Below are 23123 nucleotides of genomic sequence, written 5' to 3'. Positions count from 1 at the left end.
AAAATGATGATTGGGTTGGTCATGGTCAACATGGTGGAAGTGATTAAATAGAAATGAATAAAACTTTAACTTTTTCTGACCCAAAGATTTGTTCTCTATGACAACATCTCTTAATAAAACACCACCGTTCCTTCTGCACAACATGTAAAGAAAGTTAATATTAATATAATGACCAAAGAAAAGAAAGAAAAAAGGAGTTGTACATGGGAGGCAAAGAAAGAGGGCAGTTGGGAACTCATTACCTATGGGAGTGGATGTAAAAGGTGACATTGTGCACGAGGACGAGGGGTGGGCCTTCTCCTCCCAGAGTTCTCCGAGAGTATTAGGGTGTAGGAGTTAAAGAGCTTCTAATGGGATCTGGATGCTGTCGTGTTTACCCTGCCCCCCCCTTCCCTGCACGCCCACTGCATTGTGGAAGTTGCTGGGCTTTGGGACACCACAATGGGCTGAGTGTAGGGGACAGATGGAGGTCCCTTTGGAAGAGGGCACAAAAAACAGCCAAGGTAGGAGGGCCGTGGTGTCAGAGAGCGAGCGAGCGAGCAGCCAGCATGCCCTCCTGCCAGAGACGTGGGAGAACATTATAGAGGTGGAGGAGGGAGTGGAATAAAAGCTGAAAAGGGGGTTTTAGATTCTTCTTAATTATAATGCGAGGGAGAGTGTAACTTGGAGAGATGCTGGATAACTGTGCAGTGCAGGCCTCTTTGTGCACATGCCAGCCTTATAATCATTTATCCTGCTTTGTGTTTTCTCACAAGTGCTTTCAGGAAGCTGAGAAGCCTTACAGCGAGAAAGACGTATGTTTTTTGAATCGTTAGTGCTCAGATGTGATATGACGTTCATTTAGCCTTTGTTTATTAAGGGTTAAACCAGGTCAGGCGAGAGGCTAAATGCTGATGTCATTCGTGTGTGGAGCATCAGGGGAGAGGTGATAGATGCTGATGAGGAGCGAGGAGAAGCATTGGAGGAGGGTAGAGGGAGGTACCGGGCGCAAGAGCAACAGATGGGGCCTGATGGAAAGCTCAGGTTGTAAACTTTCTGTTGGTAACATCTGTCCGTTTGTCCATCTGCTACACTCGCTGTTTACAGTTTGTTTAGCACAAACTCATTAATTAGAAAAACTGCAGCGGACGCCACCGGTGCACCCTTTGTCACAGCGTTTTAATTAGATCAGGAGGAGAATCTAAGTGTAGTGGTGCAATGCAGGTTCCTATTAGCTTAATGACTCATTTTAAACACATTTTAATGGGGTTATAGTTATTATAAATCTGGGTTGAGGGGTTAACATATGAAGGCAAAGCCCCCACCCCAGCTGAGATCCAATCAAATCAACAGTTTTGCACCATTCCCACACAGATAAGCCCATCTACCACATCTGTGCCGCTCATGGACAGAAGTCACGCCATACCATTCTCTTTGTTTATTTTCTGGAGCACACAGAAATAAGTGGATTTACACGGGATGTGGGTATAAACCCTGATTAGAGTTACATTAGCAATTACTGTAAACAGGCTCCTTATAATCTGTGTATTTATGCAAATGCCACCCCACTTACCTAAACTAACATCTCATTAGTAAAAATGTTTTTCAGTGGATGTTCCTCTCCAACCAAGATAGCTACATGTACCTAAAATAAATACTTCCAGCCACTAGAGCAAAATATGATTATGACGATGAAGTATCTCGGAATAGCATCGATTTAAGACAAAAAAAAATAAAACACCCTGAAAAATGGAAGAATAACAGTTTCATCGGAAATGTTACATCACCCATGCGTATATTACTTTTTTGGCTAAAAATATTCCCTCTTCAATTTGCTCTGCAGTGAGCGGATAAAGGAGAATTAAGCAGCTGATCTGGGCTCAGTGGCCAGAGTGTTACATTAGACATTAATCCAGAACAGTGGAAGGTTGGAGAAGGGATAGCATCTTTTAATCCTGCACTCCATCCAGACAGGCCTCCCATCAGACAGACACAAACTGAGCCCAACATCCTCTGTTTCTGCTCATACAAGACACTAAAAATCTCAAGACTTTAGTCCAACTTATTATTATTACTGTTAAACCTTCGTTCTTGAGATGCTAAAGGAGAGCAGTGAAGCATTACAGTGTGACAGAGCCTTTTTGGAGTGTTTACTGCATGAGCACCTTTTGCACAATTTCCATTGTCTGCTGCAGCATCCTCCAGCGTTTCCTAAATCTCAGCTCTCCTTACAAGGTTAAGCAAGTGTCCTGGTGAGCCCTCTCAGTGGACACTGTCCCCCTATATGTAACAGATGTTACTGGGGCAACAGTTGGTATTGAAGGGGAGGGGCTTCAGGCCATCTGTCCAGGGTCAAGTTTTGAAAAGGGCTGGTAGGGATGGTGGCACGTTCAGGAAAATGGTAAGTATTTGGTTGAAAAGAGGGAATATAGCCCACATTGTAATCCTGCTCAATGTGCGCTTTCATTTCAGATCGCCTTTGTGAAGGATTGAGTGTTGAGACTAGAAAACTCCAGAAAGTGTGTGACATAGGGAAACTGCAGCTTTGGAGCAAAAGCCCCATCTTGTGGTTAAAGACAATACTACAAACAAACTGTCATTCCACAAAACTTTATTGATATTTTAAAAACAGTAAGCACAAAGAAATATTGAGTCAAGAATTTATATTTAATTCAAATAGACTCCAACTGAGATTTAAGGTGTTCAAGCGTCTGGTCTATGTCATCCCGCAAACATGCCATCTTCTTATGACAAACCCTTCTCTAAGAAAAAAAAAAGAAAAAGCAGAATGTGGAACAATCCCTTCTTAAGTATTCCAGCCAAACATCACTTCATTGCACACAATTTCAGCTGGCGGAGACACTTACATAAAAGACCTTCAGCCTTTCCTTTTCCATGAGATAAAATTCAGCCACAGTGAGCTCGGTGAAGTCTTTCTTCATGGTTAGGAATCCACAGTTAGGGGAGCGTTTCATATGTTCAGACCTGGACAGAGAAAACACAGAAGAGCAGACACAATAATGTATGCAACACTGCGTAATCCATCTTAATAAAAGGATACAAAGTTATGCAAAATCAACATATAACAACAAAAGAGGTTTTAGCATTATGCTGTTTGAGATTAAGAAACAGATGTACTAGTTACATCTAAGTGGAGTTTTGTAATGAGATCAACTTTATGTGGCAGCCATGTTATCTTTTGGGTGCGTCCATGCCAACTCTGTGGTTCCAGCTATGGTAAGGAGATGCCAACAAATACTTTACATCTAATCTAACTAAACTCCTAATTAAATACTCTACTCACAGCACATTCTCACATGACAAAAACACAAATAGCATGCGCTTCTGTCTGAACTGGGCACAGTATATAGAGCAATCAAAACTTTACAATGGGATTATTTGCCTCGGTCATTGACTAAATTAACACAGAAATCAATATTTAAAAGCAAATTAGGAAAATCGTTTTTTGTTTCCAATGTGATAATATGCTGTATGTGCATGCACTGTAATACATTATGTTTTTAAATGTTTTTATATGCATGTGTATTTCTTTGTAATGTGTGAAACCCAGGAAGAGTAGCTGTGCTTTAGGGCACAGTTAATGTGGATCAAAACAAATGATAAAATACAAAAAAACAATAGTAGAATTCAGGACTTTTCCAAGATCATGTAATGGATTTTCTGGAAGAAAAAGAAAACTTCTATTAAATTCATGAGACCTTGTTAAATCCTATAGCAAGGTTTCCAAATACTTAATGCACTAGCCCTGAGAGCTGAATTTCATGATTTTTGTGGTTCTTTGTACATGTGTTCAAAGCCTCACCAATTGTTTTTTTACTGGATTGTGTTGAAATTTATATTGAACCCAAACAGCCATAATATTCTTCAGTGACTCAAAGCTTTATAGAGACTGGTAAGGTAAAGGCCTGAGGGGGCTGCTTTGCTTTTCTTACCAGGGATCATCATCTGGCTCCCAGCCCTCCAGCTCGATCAGACAGAAAAAACAGCAGGCAACATCTGGCTCGTTCTGACTAGGGCAGTGGACAAACCCAGCCTTAGCCATCTGTAAAAGACAAAATAAACAGCAACACATGCCTCAATGCCTTTAGCGTATCTTTCCAACTACTGTAAATAAATAAAAACTCGGCTACAAAGATGACAAGTGCAAACCAAGAACAACAGATGCCTCGCTGCAGGAGGATTAGCGTCACTGAAACCAGATGATGATCTCTTTGGGTGGTTTAAGAGTTGGTAACATGGCAGAGAGTGTTGCTCATTAAGTGAGGTGTCAGCAGCTCATCCATCATGACAAGATGATGGTGGGAACTGGACACCTGATGCAATGAAACTGAATCTGGCACCTGCTTGAGCACATCACAAGCTGTCAGAGCCTTGGATTAAAGCCTGTGGTATAAAATGGCTGTGTAAACAAGGTGAAGTTTACTTATAATTATTTTTATTCAGCTATAGTCAAACATTGTGTGAATAATTGTAAAGTAGGCTGTATTTCTAAAGGGCAAGAGAGCTGTCTGACACATCCCACACATGTCTGACCTCCTGCTGACCCCGTCTCACCCCTGTCAAAGTAGCTGGTGCCTTTTTTCTTTAAGTATTTTATAATTCAAAAAGTGTTCTCAAGACTTTACAGCCTTCTTACCTTTTCTGGTGTGCAGTTACATTCCTCTCTAAATGGCCAGTCCACAAAGCTTTGTTCACGCGACTCCTGAAGGTACATTTTATCATACGAGTAAAACCTTGTTGTCAACACATCTATGCTGGCCATCTCTTCAGCAAAACCAGGCTCAATTTCATTTAATTCACAGTGTATGATGTGTGCTGATGGCTCTTAGACAGCTCAACAGGTGTGTTCAATTTTGGCTGATCCAAGGTGGGCGGGGCCATGGTGTGCTGTTTGGTAAAACAGACAAATACAAGTCTATCTATCTATCTATCTATCTATCTATCTATCTCAGTGCTGCTGTTTGATTTGCATTTAGGAAAACACACCTATACGTTCTGTATGAACTGAAGCTTCCTTTCTACAGGCCCTCAATCTTAAGTTTGCTGTCTTCACGATTCAGTATTAAAGGAGCTATATGTAACATTTGTAGTTTGAATTTTTTTTTTTAATGAACTAGAATTACCAGCAGAATGTGAAGAGGTAACAGTTTTGACGCTTTGGCAAAGACTTCTATGTAAAGTGTTGCACGGATATGCACTAAGGTTAGCATGCTAACCAGCTAGCTTCTCCGTGTCTTGTCTCAGGGGACCACTTTGTAGCTCAAGAGGTGCTAGAGAGTCACTATCGCAACCAGTCAGCCGTCAGTCCAACAAGACACAATGAAAAAGTAGTGCCCTGAGGGCAGGAAACCATGTTCAGCACCAAAGAAACAAGTGACAGAAATAGAAACAAAACAAGATTTTTTTTATTATCACTGGCATTGCTCTTCACCGCTGGAGACAGCTCCTGACAAATAAATGTACATATATCACCTTTAATATGTTTTTGCTCGTATGTTTCTGTTCTGATGCAGACTGACAGGAAAGATGAAACAAGAAAATAAAATTATACAGCCGATATACACTTCAGCATTTTAATCTTAGAAAATCTATGCTTATATTTATGTTTCTAACCCTTATTTACTCTTATAGTCAGTATTCTTTATTGCACACTACCCTTTAAGAACAATCTCAAGAATGCCATCCACCCTGCATTTCACAGCTGAAATTGTGAGAATGAAACCTACAACTTTTTAGGTAAACCTTAAAACCAAAGTTGAGCTGAAGATAATATGAGGCTTCAACTGTTTGAGTCAGACAAATCAAGACAGTGTATTAGAAAGCTTGTCTCTTTTAGTACCATATTCCCACTCTGTGCCTGTTTCCTGGCTGAGCTGCAGTGGAGGGACTGATACACAAAAGAAAATGATGGATTTTCTCTCACATCTCTTACATTTGAATCTTGTTGGTTTGGTATCTTTTCAGAGAGAAAACTACAGCTACTGAATACTCTTTCAAAATATGGACATGTCGGTGTTGTTTTAAGGCAGGCTTGAAAGGTGTGAACCTATTGACAATGTATCAATCCCCTGAAACATTAAGGTTAAATATACTTATAAAAATGTATTGTAGTGTTTTAAAAGATTTATTTGAAACTGCTTTAAGTCACATCAGTCCTCAAAAGACACCTTGGAAAGTGGAGGAACTTACCTCCCCCTGGTGGCTGTTGAGAGAAATGTAAGGATACCATTGTAGTAATGAGTACATCCTCATTTCTCCTCTCCTGTCTTGTTATGTGATGAACTACCCAAGAGGTTCAGTTTAAATCTGTGATGACTTCTTGATTTCTTTTAATCTGCTTTTTTCCAAACATCTCACAGACAACACATATTCAAAGCTGTGCATCACATGCTGTGTTTTTCAGTCAGTCACAAATGTTTGTCTACCACAAAAATGAACAGGCATTGTTATTGTAAGTTTTCAGTTTTGAAATACAATTTCCAGGTGAGTTATTTTAAGACATTTTAAAAAGCAAACAAAAACATAGTAGCTACAAAGTCAACTGTCCAATTTAATGGCTTTCATGATGTAAACTTTACTGGCCTGTTTATTACTGTGAGAGACAGTGACAGTCGTGGTGTGCAGTGTGTCCCTGTAACACTACCCCTCAGGCTCCTGGGTGCTGAAATGTGCTTACAACTGTAAACTGCTGTCCTCTCCCCCCTCTAACCTTATCTTCCAGCAGAGTGCCTGAGGGAGCGCTGAGACGCAGTGTGCCTGCTTATAAGGCTGAGACTGTGTGATTTTTATCCACTCTAATAGTTGGCAGTCCTTTGAAAGGTGATGCTGTGTAAGGGCTTATTGAAGAGCAGGCCCTGAGTGAATTGGACATTTAACTGTACACTGGATGTCTTGTCACTGTTGTTCCAAGTGGGCTGTTTGGTGGGTGGCTGCCTACTGCAGACAGTGCAGAATAACGTCTACCTCTGAATTTACGCATGTGTGTGTTACTGTTGTCGCTTGGCGTTTCTCCATAGATTAAAATCTTACGCTATTTCTGTCAACAATGCTGCAGCATACGTGTAAAGTTTATCAGTTTGCACACCTTCATACCCACGTTTTGTGCTGAAATGGGTTGTCTAGCATGAAGCACCAGTAATAATGTTGGTGTGGTTGATAGAAAGGTCCATATTGGTTATTTACAGAGGTTTAAAATGTTGTATTTGTTACTTTCTCTCTGATAATGGGTGGTCCTTAAAGGGTAATTCCACCATTTTACACTTTAAAGTGTGTTTACAGGTCCTTGGAGAGTACGACTGCAGATGTGAAAAAAGTAATATAAAGCCTTTTGTGGCTCCAGAGGAAGCTGCATGTAATCTGATAAATTCCTCCAGGGATGTCACTCAGTGGCCAAGATGCATTGTGGGTAATGTAGGCACCAGGTTTTGAAAAGCAGTCCACTGGTCTGTTGCACTCCTCAATCACTGTTGGACAAAAGATCAAAAATCAATACATTAATTATATTATTATTTTCCCACGCATTCATCCTTTTCAAAATCTGGTGCCTACAGAACCCACAATGCAACTTAACCACTTAGTGACATCACTGGAGGCAATTTATTAGATTACATGCAGCTTCCTCTGGAGCCAAAAAGGGTTTAATACTACATTTTCCACATATGCAGTAGTACTCCCCAAGATTTGTAAATACTTTAAAATGTAAAATTGGGGAGGTACCCTTTAATGAGAGACAGTTTTGCTGTCTCTCACTGTTTTGACTGTTAGAGTTTGCCACAAATTCATTGACATTTCTCCTCCCTCAGTGTACTGTATCTCATTTTTACTCCTCGTGCCTTCACTGACATTTGATTCTTCCTGCACTCGTAGCCTCCCTGACTTCAACCCTCCTTCCTCTGATACAACTCACCCTCACTTATTAAAGTCTGCCACGATTAGCTGCTGGAATCTCCTGCCCTAGCTTTGTTTTCACACAGGGTTGAGAGTGGCAGAGAGAAGGTGGGGGGGAGGAGGTAGGATGTAGAGAGGTGGAGGGGAGGTGACAGAGCCAATGTGTTTGTGGTCTTATGTCTCATATGTCCTTTGCATTGCTGTCGTGGGCGTAAGGCTATATGTTGGAATCTTTTTCGAATTGCAGTTGAGGATCTTTCCGGTTATTTTTCTTCCACCTGGAGAGCCCTGGCCGGTTTCATGCTGGGAAGAATTTTGCAGGGGAAATAGTTGTTGCTCAGTGTGCCTGTGTAGGTTTGGAGATTGACTCAGTGAGAGCAGCAGGAGGACCAGAGGTGCAATCAATGTGGAGCACAGGTAAGAAAGGAGCCTATTACCATCTACTGCCTCTGTGTCTGTCTGCTCCCATTTAAAATGATGCAGTACTGTCTCTGTGGGGAGCAAGAAATACATCTATTGTGTTCCCATCTAGTGTATACTCGTTATTGTGTGAGTTTTGGGGCTATAAACATGGTTAAATGGAGCACAAAAATTAAATCCAATGAGTAACTGGACAACTTGTGTGTGTGTGTGTGTGTGTAAGCAATTGATCTTCGGGCTGAGTCGTCATTCTTGGCTCAAATATATACAGTACATGTCCCTTTGGAGCTGACAAATGTCCTGACAGCTCCACCTGTTTTCTGCTGCCCTAACACCAAGACACATTCGGGTGAAGCTGATCTCGTCCTGTGTGTGTGTGTGTGTGTGTGTGTGTGTAGGCTTCCATGCTGTATGTGTGTGTGTGTTTTTATGCATGGCTAAGGAAAAGTTGCTGTGTGTGACTGTGTGCACAAATTATAGTTTGTCTCAGAACAAAATGCAACACAATCGCCAGAAACTTTACATTTTCATTATCATCTTGATGATGCAACTTGAAGGTTTTAAGTTCAGTTTTCAATTTTATGTTGTGACAATGCTGTGCTTATGGTCTGGTTAGCTTTAGGCACAAAAACCACCAGGTTTTTTGTGAGGAAAACTTAAAATACCTGTTTTGTTTCACCACAGTGCTGGATATTTAATAGTGTATCACTTCAAAACGTTGAAACGCAGTTACGTACTGCGGTCACGGCCTTGGCAGCATTGTCGCCTAACTCCACCACTATTCCCTTCCCCTTCGGATATGAAAGTCAGGTCAAAGTACACACATTATTTACGCAATTAGAAGTACAGATACTCAAAAAAGTATAGGCTCTGAAATGTACTCAAAGTAAAAAAAGCACAAAGAAAATAAAGACTTAAAAAAGTACAGATACCTGAATAATCTACCTAAGTACAGTAACAAAGTATTTGTACTTTGATACTTCCCCCCTCTGGAACATTTTTATGACCTTACTTTCTTGTGCGTTATTACTGGACATGTCACGTGCAATATTACTTTTCACTGTTCAATAACATTTTCATTACTACCTTTATAATATCAGGTGCAATATTATTTTTTTCACTATCCATCAGGTGCAATATTTCTGATATCATGTGCAATATTACCTTTTATTACTTCTCAATATCATTGTATATATATTACTATCCAATCGTTATTCTATTACTGATGTCAGCATCTTATCGAAATGTCAATATGGCACGTGATCCGCAACATAAACTGCCAACATTTTAGTCTGGCGACTGGGCTACAAAAAAATGAGATAAAAAATGAGATGTGTAATGTGTGATGAGTGTGTGAAGGAGACTGAATTCTGCAGCAGGGATGTAGTTGACCCTCGACTCCCAAGGAGATTTTTTTTCATCTGCCACATCACTCTTAGCTGAGGAATGTCTGAGCTTTAGAAATAGAATATAGTCTGTGAAGAAGATAATTACTTCAAATTGCTGTCTGCGCTGCGTAACAACGACTTGGAACGTGTCAGCCTAAAGTATTTTGTCTAGTAAGGGCAGCATAACAAGAATTATTGTAGTGAAGTTTCAACAAGTACCAAATGCAAGCAGTCATGGGCCAAATGATCTGAATGTGGTTGGAAAGAAAGACGTCCTGTTCTCTGGCGCTGGTGTAAAAATGTCAGGGGCGTGTGAGAGTGTGACAGTCAACATCAACATTCTCCATCTCTGTAAGCAGGCGGGGATCCACAGCACAGGCACACCCACCTGTGTACACACATACATGAATCCTTAAAAACCTACAGTGTGTTTTTCTCTCATGAAGCTCTATTGGCATCGAAGTCTGACCAAAAATAATGTTGCTAAAGCACACACACAAACGTAGACACACACATGAAGTAATTCATACGTACAAATTCAGAGCTGCAACTCATAAATCTTTTCATGTCTCAATTAAGCTGTTGATTATTTTCTTGATTGACCAGTTTATCTTATCAGGATTGATTTAATGTTTTTGCAGTCTCACGTAGGCTCTTTTATTCCTGCTTTTAGATCCTATGCTTATTTATTTACTTATTTCTGTATATTCTAGGACTCTTGTACGTGCTTCTTATATGTTTTGAGGTGAGATTCCCATTACAAGCCTCTGTGGGTTTTCTGAATCTCACCTGCACAATCTGCCACTTTTTGTTGTTGTTGTGTTTCTGCTGCCCTGTTTTCCTGTGCAAATAAATCAATAAATACATAAACAAATTCTTTGTTGTAACATTAAGAAAGAAAAAAAAACTTCCTTACATAAAGGCAAGTTATATATTATCCTGTTAATTCAGGGAATGTTTTATTTATTTAATTTGTCGTTTGGATAGCCAGTTTGTTATTATCATAAAACCAGCAATAGACAAGTTGTTTTGCTTGAATGTATCACTATGAAGTAAATGTCAATTGCACAGTTTAATGGCTATAGCACAATAACACCATCGGCATTTAGATTGGTTCTCTATAAACTTTATTTCTCAGGAAAATGAAGGCTGACTGGTGATCCAGTCCACTCATACCTGCCTTCATGTCTCCATTATAGACTGAAGATAGAATGAATAAGTGAAGTCACGTTCTGTCGTGTGTTGTTGGTCTTTTAGGAAAACAGAAAGCGATCTTGTTTGTCTCTGTGACAGTTAGACCTCTAAGAGACGTCAAGGGGGAAAGTTGTTTGTTTCCACTTTAACTATATTATTATTTTATTATATATTTGTTTAAGTTAAAAGTGTCTTTGAACTAACTGAAAACATAATTTGAACTGACTCCTCCCTCTCACACATACAGTAGATGTCAGTGTTTGGGCTACAAAAACTAAAGGCTTGAAATGTCATCAGTTGTCATAGAAGGCAACAATAATCCTGCTTCATTTTTTATCAATCAAACGTGTATTGATTTATTAAAGTACTTGTTATTGTATTTGGGAGAAAATTGAACGCACAGGAAACACATTGTACGGCTGGCTACATTTCCTGCACATATCCACACCTGATCAATAGTCTAAATTTAGTGAGATGATTATCCCTCACAGTTGCAAACTGATATGCTCAACTGTCAGACTTGCAGGCTCAGGCCCAGTTCAAGGGGAATGCAGAGGTCCTTTAGTTCATACTGAGCTGGCTTGTGAGTGTGAGGGCTCAATTTTTGGAGAGAGAGATGATTCATTTCCTTTAAAGTTACCTAAGACGTTATAGTCTAATAATGATTTATTGCCGGGTAGTTTTAGCTCATATTATGAGGGGAAGTGCAAGTATGCAGATGCCTGGTGCTTGCCTGGCCTCCTCACCTTTGACCTTCATAGGCAGACTCTAAATTCACCACCACAGTGCCAGGAGACACCCGAAGCATGATATATGAGCTAGGTGTGGACTCTGTATCAACAAAAATCCTTTTCATTACACCCCGCAAGCAAACACTAGAAGGAGTAAAAGGGCGAACTAATGTTTCTGGAAAGTCACACAGTGCCTGCAGGCCCGGCTCATGAAATATGACCAGAATTTATGATCAACAGAAGTTGCATTTTGACGCTGCGTTTGAGGTGATGTAACGAAGTGAGTTAGAGTCTGTCTGGCAGATTTCAGTGAGTGTAGATTTACTGTGGTTTTTCCTCTGCAGGAAAGAATGAGGAAGACAGATCATAGGATTGTCTGAATGGAGTAGTTTGATGTTCTCTCCCCTGGGTTTTTATATTTCTCTCACAGGCTGCTAACTCCTTATAAGTCCCTCACAGTCAGCAGTCATTCCTTCCACACTTGACCTGCTGCATTCAGCCACTGTGCACTTTACCTAATTCACCATCCTGCTATTAAAAACAGCTCCAGTAAGATTACTGGTCAGAGCAGCTTTGTCAAGACAGTTGTGTAAATAGTTTTCTGCTTGACAGAGGTATTTCTGATTCAGTCTGACAGGCCATCAGTGCTGTACCAGCTGTGCCTCATGTCTGTTTGGTTCCCTTATCTACCCCCGTGTGTTGACATGACTCTCAGAACATATAAGCTTCTCAGTTTACATGGGATCGTTTTTCATTACAGGACTTTTCCAGAGTGTTGTCTCGTACCGGAGTTGCTAAAGCTGGAATACTTTGACAGATTCCTAGGGTCTGTTTACATGGTCTTAAGCCTGAGTTGACAGGTTTACACCATTAGAGGGCAGCATAGATTAACTACTGATCTCCATCCAGGGTGAGCTGTGATGTCAAGAATATTGAGTCCTGTCTCTCTCTTTCTGTCATTTTATTATGTGTATGTGCAGTATCTATGTGTGTGTGTCGGTGTGTAGACTAACAAAAGGCGGTCCTCACAGGCCATTAGCCATTTATTTTAGGGTTTAGACGTGTTTTCAGTTTCAGGATTAGAATTAGGTTAAGGTCAAAGGTGGGATAAAGGTCTGGCATATGGTACTTAAGGTCATGGCTGGGATTAGCTTCCAGGGGATAAGTGTGAGTTGATACAGTGCCCTCACAAGTAACAAAAACAAGTTGGTGCGTGTGTGTGTGTGGGTGGGCAGGTGGAAAGGTGGCTGACGGGTAACATAATGCTCCTGCCGCAGAGTGAGAAAGTCAAGTATGTTGATTGAATCCATGGATCTTCCTCAATCTCACCATCATCTGGCCCTGGGGTGCAAAACGTAACAATATTGGACATAACACAACAACATTGCAGAAAATACTAAAACATTACAGAAAATACTACATTTCACAAAACACAGCATTTCACAAAAAACAACATTATAGAAAACACATCAAAACATAAAACAACAATATTTTGAAAATAGATTTTAGAAAACAAAACATCATTGAAGAAAAAAACATTTCAAACAACATTTTAGACAACACAACAACAAAATATAACACATCGATATTTTAGAAAACACATCAAAACAGAAAGCATAATATTTCAGAAACACATTTTAGAAAACAGCATTTTAGAATAGAAGAAACAACTAAACAGAAAACAACATTACTGAAAACACAACAAAACAGAAAGCACGTCAACATTAAAAGTAGATAAAAAAAACATTCATATATTACATAGGACATAAACAAAGTATAAGTCCTGTTCATTTCTACCCATAGACAATGTTTCAAGATTCCTAGTTGGCGCACTTTAACAGCATGAAACTCTACTTCATTCAGTTCTGTTATAATGGTTTGTCCAGTGTTGTTGTCTTTTTTACGGAAGCCCTAAAGGGCCATGCATTCATACATTTATTTTCTCCGTTTTCCCGTGATAACGAGTTAATTTCATTTGTTTTCTCGAGATCTCGAGTTATTATCTCGAAATAACAACTGCCGTTTTCCCAAGATAACGGGATAATTTTCTCGAGATCTCGAGATAATGAAACTTTATTTTCCCGAGATGACGATATAATTAATTCGAGATCTCGAGATAATGACTGTGATATGATAGGCCTGAGATTTCCATCACACAAGTGGCATGGCATGCTGACCGATGGGTTTCTTGAACACTACTGTAGGTAAGTCTATTTCTCCGTTTGTTTTGTGCGTTTATGCTTTCTATACTAAATTAGTTTTTGATGAAGGGATGAATGAATGTTACAACAGCTCAAGATCTCGAATAAATTATATCGTTATCTCGGGAAAACAAAGTTTCGTTATCTTGAGATCTTGAGAAAATTATCCCGTTATCTTGGGAAAACGGCAGTTGTTATTTCGAGATAATAACTCGAGATCTCGAGAAAACAAATGAAATTAACTCGTTATCACGGGAAAACGGAAGAAATAAAATGTATGAATGCATGGCCCTTTAGGGCTTCCATACTTTTTCACCTCAGGGCCACCGTATATTTATCATCATGTAGATCTATTTGACTCTCTTTCGCTTTTGCCTCCCAGGAACCTTTCACTACAAAGTAGAATAATTTCTTTTAGTTTAGTTTACATATTTATTTAGCATGGAGTTTCCTGTGGATCATCAGAACATTTTCTGAAAGTAATTATGTAAATTGCTACTTTTATATGGAAAGTAGAGACAATTTTTGTACACATCCAATTACTTCATTTCAATGAACTGATAGTGTAACCAATAGAGTTTTTGGTCAGGGCACAGCAATTCAGCTGAACACGCTAAAATGAAAAAAAAAAATCAGTCCCTATTAAGCATACAATTCAACATATATTAATAATAATTTGCATTTTTTTTCATTTCCTCATACTAGTAGTATCAAATTAAATTACATAGTTCGTAAAACTTTTCCTGGGAAGTGATTTGGAAATTATGGACCTGTAAAATAAAGTGCCATATATTCTATTTCTCCCATCTCTCTCTGAAGAGGCATTTGTGAGTGAAGTACTTCTAGCAACTCAAGTGACTAATGTCTGTTCATTATTCATTTAAAATATTCCACTAGTGGCCACTGAACATGTGTCCCATGGTGAAGGCGACAGAGGTCAGCACATCATCTTCAGAATGATTGATCTGTCGCCAGTGGCAAATGAAGGGACCTAATAGCCCAATTTTCTCCCCTCTTTCCTTCGTTTTCTTCCTCGTTCCTCCCTGTCTCCCCTCTGCTCTCATACCTGTCCAATAACGCCATCTGTCCTCCCCCAGTGGCCTTCACCCCATGCCTGGCTCTTCACGCCTCCCCTTTGCCCTGTCCTCCCTCCCTCTCCTTACCTATGGATGATACAGGATCTCCATGCTCCGATTTCACCCTCTCATCATGACATCCATTAAAGTGGCGCTGGGCCCTGGGCCCCCGTTGGCCCGACAGCACATTAGCACTCGGCCCATTGAACGCCAACAAGGGCCGGCTCTGAATTATTGATACCAACACAACTAATGAGGAAACCCTATCTCAGCTCTTTTACTGACACACACACAAATGCTCATGGAAGGACTTGCTCGCATAGCTTTATCGATAAAAACTATTGTTCCAGCTGTTGGTGTCCCACTTTCAAAAACTAATATTCTCAGTGCTCAGTCCATTTCCTGCAGACATGATGTGTGTTTATGTGTTTGATCCGAGGACCCACAGGCTCACATTCTTCCTTTTATAGTAAAAGTTCATCCTTTTGCACCATAAATGTTTGTTCCACATCTGTAAGCTCATCGTGTGTGTGTGTGTGTAACTGCTCATATTCATTGCTGTTGCAGGTGTTACATCTTAGTGACGACTGTGAAAGCGAGATTTTTGTGCACCTTTCTCAAGAGCTACCATATGTTCGGTAATACCAACAGCTTTTAGTCGGTGGATGTTCGCCAAACTTACAATCTGTAAGAATTTGTGTGGGTGTTTGTGGCCCCTCAGTCTGCCAGTGTTTACATACAAAGGCTTAAATGTGTGCAGTGAAGCTGCTGTGCGGAGAGGTATTGGAGGTGTCAGCCACCCTCCTTAGTATTCACTCCGACACCCTGTGACTCACAGCCTCAGCCTGAGAGCGTGAGAAGGGTGGGGGGGTAGAGATAGAAAGGGAAAAGGAAAAGAGGAAGAGAGAGCAGGACAAGAGGAGGCACTATGAACATCAGGCAGCATTTTCTGTAGCCCCCGGCTCACGTGTTTGTGTCTGTGTGTTTGCAAGCATGCCTGCCCAAGGGGATTAATTTTTTGACAGCTTTGTTAAGCCTTCTCTTAAGCGCTGAGCTATTCAATAGCATCGTGGTTGTGTGATTTTCAAAAGTCTCTCCCCAGTTATCCTGGATGAGAGAGAGGGACAGAGAGTAGTGCTCGGACATGAGACCAGACGTTGTTTGAGTGGCTTCTCGGTGAGAAGGAAGTGGACCATAAGAAGCTGGCTGTGAAGCGCCTCTTCAATTAGTGACTGCATTGCTGTGGTCCACACAGTTGAATTCTCCGCAGCCCTTCTCCTGTGTCCGACTGTGTCTGTCTTTGTCTCTGTGTTCCATCCTCCCGGTTGTCTCTCTTCTTGTCACTCCACATCTCTTCATCCCTCTGTCAGTTTGTATTTAGTTTAGTCGCTGCCCCTCCTTCTTCTGCTTCCTCCGCTCTGTCGCTTTCTATTTCATCTCCCCTTTTTTGCTTGCCACCCCCCCGTCTCCCAGTCTAAATTCCAACCTTTTGACGAAATCACAGAGGTTGATAAAAGGCGTAACCTCGCCTGGGCAGGTTAAGAGTTGGAGGGAAAGAAAGGCAGAAGGACAGAGCCACACAGATAAAAGGTTAATCCTCTAACAAGTCCACACACACATGGAGTCAAAGGACGGAGGGAGGAGGGAGGAGGGGTAATAAACAAGAAACACAATAAAGAGATCTGACAATCAAGCTCTCCATGAGGGGGAGATGAGTGAGGAGAACATGTGAAATGAGAGGGAGAAACAGTAGTTGGGGGAGACGGCATTTTTAGTCAAGCTCCGTCTCTCCTTCATGACTTCCACTCTGCATGATGACAGGCATCGGTGCCGCTGTTCCCATTGGTCGAGGCTGCCACCAATCGGAGCAGAGGCATGTAAGGTGCCTTTAGGTTATACCCAACCCCAAAAACAAGAAGCAGAGAGAGGGATAGAAAGCCAGAGTGTGGAAAGGAAGTGTGTGTTTTACAGAGAGACACCACAGCAGACTCCGACCTTCACGTCAGTGCGGAGAAGACCTTCCTGTGAAATGATACAGTCTAGAAGAAATTGCTTGTCAGCTGTTTGTTGGAGACCACTGCAATTCCTCCTGGCTGCTGTGGAGAAGAAGATCTTGGCTGTGTAGCCCTCCCCCTGTGATTGGCTGTCACACTTTAGGCTCCCCCTCTCTCTCACTCCCCTCTTCTCTCTCTCTCTCCCCCTCCATACTGTCCTCAGGCTTACCTGAGCCACAACTGCAGAAACGCTGGACCCCCTCCTCCACTCACACACACATACAGACACACTCTCTCTCTCCCTCTCTGTCTCTCTCTCTTTCTCTCTCTCTCTCTCTCACACACATACTCAGCTTTTCACCTGGAGAGGGCAGGCGCAAGGGACGGCATGTGCAGCAGCAGCAGCAGCAACAACAGCAGCAGCAGCAGCAGTCTCTCCTCACATCTAGCGCTGCCTCTCTGACTTGCCTCTTTCTGGAGAGTGGAGAGGAACTCTGAAAAGAGATTTTGGAGCCATTGTCCCCTGGCGAAAGCAGGAGAGACGGGGGGCAGTGAGGGAGCACTTGTCAAGCCAGGGATACACCAAAGGCAACACACAGCATGATTTTGGGTGAGTTGTCGCTTTTTGGTGCATGGGGATTTTTGGAGAGGTCAATCATGTTGTCTGATCATTAATCCCTACTTAAACTTGGCCACCAGCAGCTCTTAACTAACAGCGCACTCTGCTCGGCTTCAACGCCACACAGACATCTGTCAATATCGAGCTGTGGGATGAACCTTTAAATCATGGTTAGTGCTTGTAATTACGATAACAGTGTGCCATTAATGTGGCAGGTGTGAGTGATGAAGAGGAAGGTCAAAGTGTTTGGAGCTGGACTGTTTGGTCACATGACTAGGCTCCACCATTCTCCTGTCCTGCCAAGAGAGGTGAACTGACAAAGACAGGTTCACACTGACCTGCTGTTAACTGATGAAATGTAAATTTATACAAATATTCATCCAGATAATTACCACCTAGTTTCTTCCTCACCTTTCCTTACCAATAATGAGCACATGGGTCATCACACGTGCAACCAAGAAAAACATTAAAGATTCAGTCCTTAGTTTGCAGCACAGTGTAGCTTTTAGTCATCATTATAGGCTACAGGGTTGTTCTGTTCTGTGTCAGCCAGTGCTTTCTGTTTTAGTATTCTGGTCTCATAGTGGCCACGTCTGAGAGAGGGGATTCTGTGTGGTCTCTGTGCTCTACATAGTCAGCTTCGTACAGAGGATGGGAGCTTGCCACTGTAAGTCCAGTGATATGACTGATCCTGACCCTGCTGCTGTGTGGATGGCATAGTAAGAACGTGTGTGTGTGTGTGTGTGTGTGTGTGTGCGTGTCAGCTTGTGAAGGTGTTCTAGAGTCTTCTATTTTTTCTGTATGGTCGCGTCTGTGTGAGGTCATTGTGCGTGCATTTATGTGTGTGTGTGTGTGTGTGTGTGTGTGTGTGTGCGTGCGATGTTCTCTGCCGGAGAGGCCACTTTGTTTTAACGCATGCCTGGGCTGATTCAGGCGCAGCTCTGCTCCTCTGCACTCCCGGCAGGCATGTTTTTCGAGCAGACATCTCTAATGATTATAGGGAGTCATGTAGTCTGAGGTGTGCGAGTTTGGAGTGTGCACATTGCAGAGAATGTATTCCTCCGAGCAAGTCTGTAAAGTTCATGTCTATGAGAATGAAACTTTCCCACTCTCTTCAGTTTTTCATGGAGATTTGTGGCATTTTAGTTTTTGCATTTTGGGCTACATTTCCAGGTTCTGCTGCTGGTCAAATTGAACGATTACCTGATTTACACCTCATTTAACAATTTGACAAGCACTGTCTTGATCAGGTTGCAGGTGGTAGCAGCTCCCGTAAATGATTTTTTGGCCAGGATGTTAACCTTCATCCACAGCTGTCTCGCTGAAACAAGCAGTCGGTAAACTCGCTCTTAAGAGAAGTGAAGGTAGTTATTACAGTGCGTATTTTTTAACTGTTTAGCGCTACAGTTGTGGTGGTAGCAGTAATAAAACATGGAATGTGACTTCTGTTTGCCTTTGCAGGAAAACTGACTGCTCTCAGTATCAGTGCAGCAGATTTTTACAGCAGAATGAACAGCGTTTAAACAATGATAATGTACCAAATCTTTGCTTTTAGTCACATCAACAATAATATGTAAAATCTTCTCCCATCACTGCTGCCAAAAAAGCCGACATCTCCCAATTAAGTCGTCCATCAGATAACTATCTTCAATTATTTCTGTCTGAACGTTGAGATTTTCCAGTGTCTAACATTCTGCTCCATTTGCGTGATGATGTGGCTGCTGAGCGATTTGACATTTCTGGCTTTCCTCCTCTGAAAAGGGTAATGTCATTGTAATGACCTTTACAATTCTGGTGCTGGCTGATCTGGACCTCCAATCAGCAAATTTCCTGATTCAGCTCCTCGATATAAATCTGCAAGGTTGTGATAACATATCTCCAACAAATGGCAATACACATATCATTTTTTTTTTTTTTTTTTTTTTTTAAATGTGTGTGTGATATGTGCACGGTGTGTGTGTAAACCGCATGCATCCCCAGCTATGTCTGAGTGGGTCTATTTCTATCCATTGCTTTTCTATGACCTTGAGCAAACAACCTTTCCCAGTGCTGCTCTGTCCTTGACGTTGTATTCACAAGTCCATGATAACTATCGTCATAGGCAATCTGGGGCCCTGGCAGCAGAGGTCTTTGGCTGCTGTGATAGCGATGACAGTCCCGATGCTGATAATGGCCGTGGACGTGTGGTTGTGCTGTACAGTGTGCTCTACACAAAGCCAGCTTAGCTCTCTGCCTGACATGGGCTCTGCACCAAGTTAGGGGTATGGGGCTGCTGCTGGTGCCGTGTGTGTTTGCGTATTAAAGTGCGTCTGTATTATCTTGGCAGAGAACAGAGCGACACGGCGGCGGAACAATAGCAAGCTAATAGAGAACATGATCACCGGGCTCTTGTTGACGTAGAGCCTCTCGATTGACTGTGGTGTCATTGTGATCAGCCGCCATGTTGTCTAAAAGAACCTCCTACACTTTCAGCCCGCTGGTGCCTGGAGGGAGCTCCTGGTATGGAATTTGCTTTTAGATAAGAAATGTCTATCACGTCCTCTTGCTGTCACCCGAAATGCTGCATGAAGACTGTCTGACAAGCTTTCCTGGGACATTGCACTTTGTTAGCTTCAGCTAAAAGTTTTTTTGGGAAGGGAGCCTCAGTTCATGTTTGGATGTCGTTTTATGTCTCATCTGTCTTGTCTGTTTGAGTCAGAGCTGACCCCCTGAGCTCAGGGCCACGCAGTCTATCTGTCTCTTTGTCTTTGTGTTTTGTGTGCCCACTCCGGCCTCATCTGTCTTCATAAAATCTGTCTCTCTCTGTTGTCCTGTCTGCATAGCTATTGCTCATTCCATTCAGCCCCCCTACCTCTACCAGCCTGCACACACTCACCTGGTTGCAGAGATCAACTCAAAGAGACACCAGAGGATATGTCTTTGAGCTGATCAGCAGTTTTTTTCCGCCCATTTTCTCCATGACTGCTCTGCTCTCTTTGTTTATGTCAAAGTGACACAGTAATTATAACTCCTTAATGAGCCAGATATTTGGTATGCATGGCACAGTTTGTCCCTTTAGGCTTCTTTGCATATCCAAGATATAACTGGAACACTTCAGTGCAACTGAAACTTGAGAATTCTGCAGCGAAACATGCTGAACAAACTATGCATGACTACTTCTTCATGCCACAATATTAGCACCTTTGAATACTGAATCTCACTAAATCACTCTGCAAACCCACAGTTTAATTGGCTGTTTGGTTGTTTTAGTTAAAACTCAATGTGCACTCTTTACGTTGTTTTGCAGAATATCCTGTTTCCTTTCAGTGGACGGATGGCTGTGACATGGTGCCCTGTGATGATGAGTAGTCCACTGCACTTGACCCAGTTCACCTTTCAATAGCTCATCCATGTAGCGAGGCACTCATCAAGAAGACTTATTCCCATAATAAGAATAGGCCACATATCTCAGGAGTTACCTAGGATGCGAGATTAATGTGACACTCGTCTGAAGGGTGACTGCGTTGTGTGAGTGGATGGATAGAAGTGGCTGCACTCTTTCTCTTCCTCCTCTAAAAGTCTGGCTCCCTCCTGCTTTGTGGAGGACTCCTCAGTCAAAAAGCCACTATAACAGGTCTCTTCCCTTCCTCCCCTCCCTCCCTCCCCTGCTCTTCTCTATTGCTCCATTTGTTTATGCTGGAGTGACTGTGTGTCAGCAGGTTGTCAATACTGTCTGTAAGAGACTCTAATGAATAGGCCTGTTATTGGACGGGTGGGAAGGCAACCCATTGTGTCTGTGAGTGCATCTGTGCGTGCGTGCGCGTGTGTGTGTGGCCCATCAGAGTGTGTAGCACTGCAGAGCAGAGGGAGGTGGAGGTGGAGGTGTCTGCTCCTCTGACTCCCACTGCTTCACTGGCCTCACTGCAGTGCCTTCTGACGAAGATCATTCACTAGGAGTAAAGGCCAGAACGGCGCAAAGGCATGCGTGGTTTCATTCTGTGAATTAAGAGTGATGAGGTCGGTCTTTTTTCACTCACCGAATGTAAACATGATGCAGCTTTCCTGCGCTCGCATACTCTTGAATAAAACGCACAGTTCACAGCAACACACACCAGTGCGAGCACCTGCCACCACCAGCAGCAGCAGCAGCCGGGCACTGTTGCTCTGTGAAGCACAAAAATGCACCTGTGCGTGATTATGGTGTCACATTAGTGCATTCACCAAGGCAGCCCGGCTGAGTACTTACTGGGAATCCTGGGGCTACAAGACACCTGGGAGTTGAAGCCTGGAAAATGTTCTGTATGCTTCAACAGACACTCTGATCACAAAGTGGAAAGAGGCACAGATGATTCTTCACACTGCAGCTCTCTAGTGTCTACAAAGAGGCACTGTTGCCTTTATCATGTTGAACTTTTATTGTACTTTCCTCATGTCGTTACAATTCTTACAGTTCAATCTACACTTTAATTCTGATATATCTTACTGATATCTTGATCGCCTTTTGGTTGGATTAATATTCATGTGCTGTGATAAATTGGTTCTTGCATTACATAGTACATGTGCTGAATTCATGTCAAACATTTGTCCTGATGAATGTCTGGAGACCAAAAGACTGGATTTATTATTGAATGCTTACATTGTACTTCTCGTCACTATGACAGAAAGGCATTTTAGAAAGTTGGACAGTTAGGACAGTGCAGTGACAAAACTGTGTTATAAAACAGATTTGCGTGTGCGAGTCCTACACTGCATGACACACTTACAATAAAATGTGTAACGTGCAAACCAATTGCTTGAAATGTATAAGTGTAACATGAGAAATGTCTTGATAAAATAATCAAAAAGCATGGCAGAGGTGAATTTAATGTGTGGGATACAATACAATTTTTTGTACAAGCATCAGGTTCAGCCATCACACCCAGTGGTAACACCACCACCATCCCCTCCAACTCCTGACATGAAAGTCAGCTCCTATGAATGTAATATGAAATGTTGGTATGATACATATGACCACTGGTGGCCCCATGTTCAAAAGAACACAGCGAAAATGCCCTCTTGGACGCCCCTATGGTGGACAAAATGTGACAAAGTGCCCTCTCTTTACTGTAAATAGGCCTACATTATGACTTTCTGCGCACTGGTGCCCCCTCCCTGCATACTTACCCTCTTTTTTTCGCCCCTAACCCTCAAACATCCTGAATCCGCCACTATGTATGATACATACAAAATCTAACCTATCCGTGGTTTGCAGAAATGTAAATACCAACATTTTCTTCTGGTTACTGGACTGAAAATACCATTCAGATCTTGACTCAACTATATACCGGAGACCAACAATGTGTATTGATATAATCAGGTGAAGTTAATGTTGTTGGGTTAACATTTTGAAAAACAAACAAACAGACAAAAAGAATATAGCTTCAAAGCAGCCATGCAAGACCACCTTTAAAAGTTTCACACTGTGGTAGTTTTTCCAGTTGCATTTCACATTTTTTTTGATTATTATTAGACACAACAATCTGCTGCTGCACTGCTGGAAACAGCAGAATGTTTCACAAAGCCACATGTCACATTTATGAAATCAGACGCGGTGCATGTTCGATCAAAGCCTAATCCAGCCCTCATGTTTTCTTT

General features: G+C 41.9%; 1 protein-coding gene across 1 annotated transcript; it reads right to left on the bottom strand.

The window, feature by feature from the left end:
* Positions 1-2573: 2573 nt before the first annotated feature.
* On the bottom strand, positions 2574-4826 carry birc5b (baculoviral IAP repeat containing 5b). The gene is made up of 4 exons (XM_073470961.1): positions 4637-4826; positions 3933-4042; positions 2847-2964; positions 2574-2741 (listed from the first exon to the last, which is right to left on the bottom strand). The coding sequence occupies exons 1-4, from the start codon at positions 4760-4762 to the stop codon at positions 2652-2654; spliced, it is 444 nt and encodes a 147-aa protein (XP_073327062.1). The 5' UTR covers positions 4763-4826; the 3' UTR covers positions 2574-2651.
* Positions 4827-23123: the final 18297 nt, after the last annotated feature.

Source organism: Pagrus major, chromosome 7, assembly GCF_040436345.1.
Source record: "Pagrus major chromosome 7, Pma_NU_1.0".
NCBI lineage: Eukaryota > Metazoa > Chordata > Actinopteri > Spariformes > Sparidae > Pagrus > Pagrus major.
Note: the sequence above shows the minus strand (reverse complement) of the source record. Positions and strands in the feature narration are given on the sequence as shown.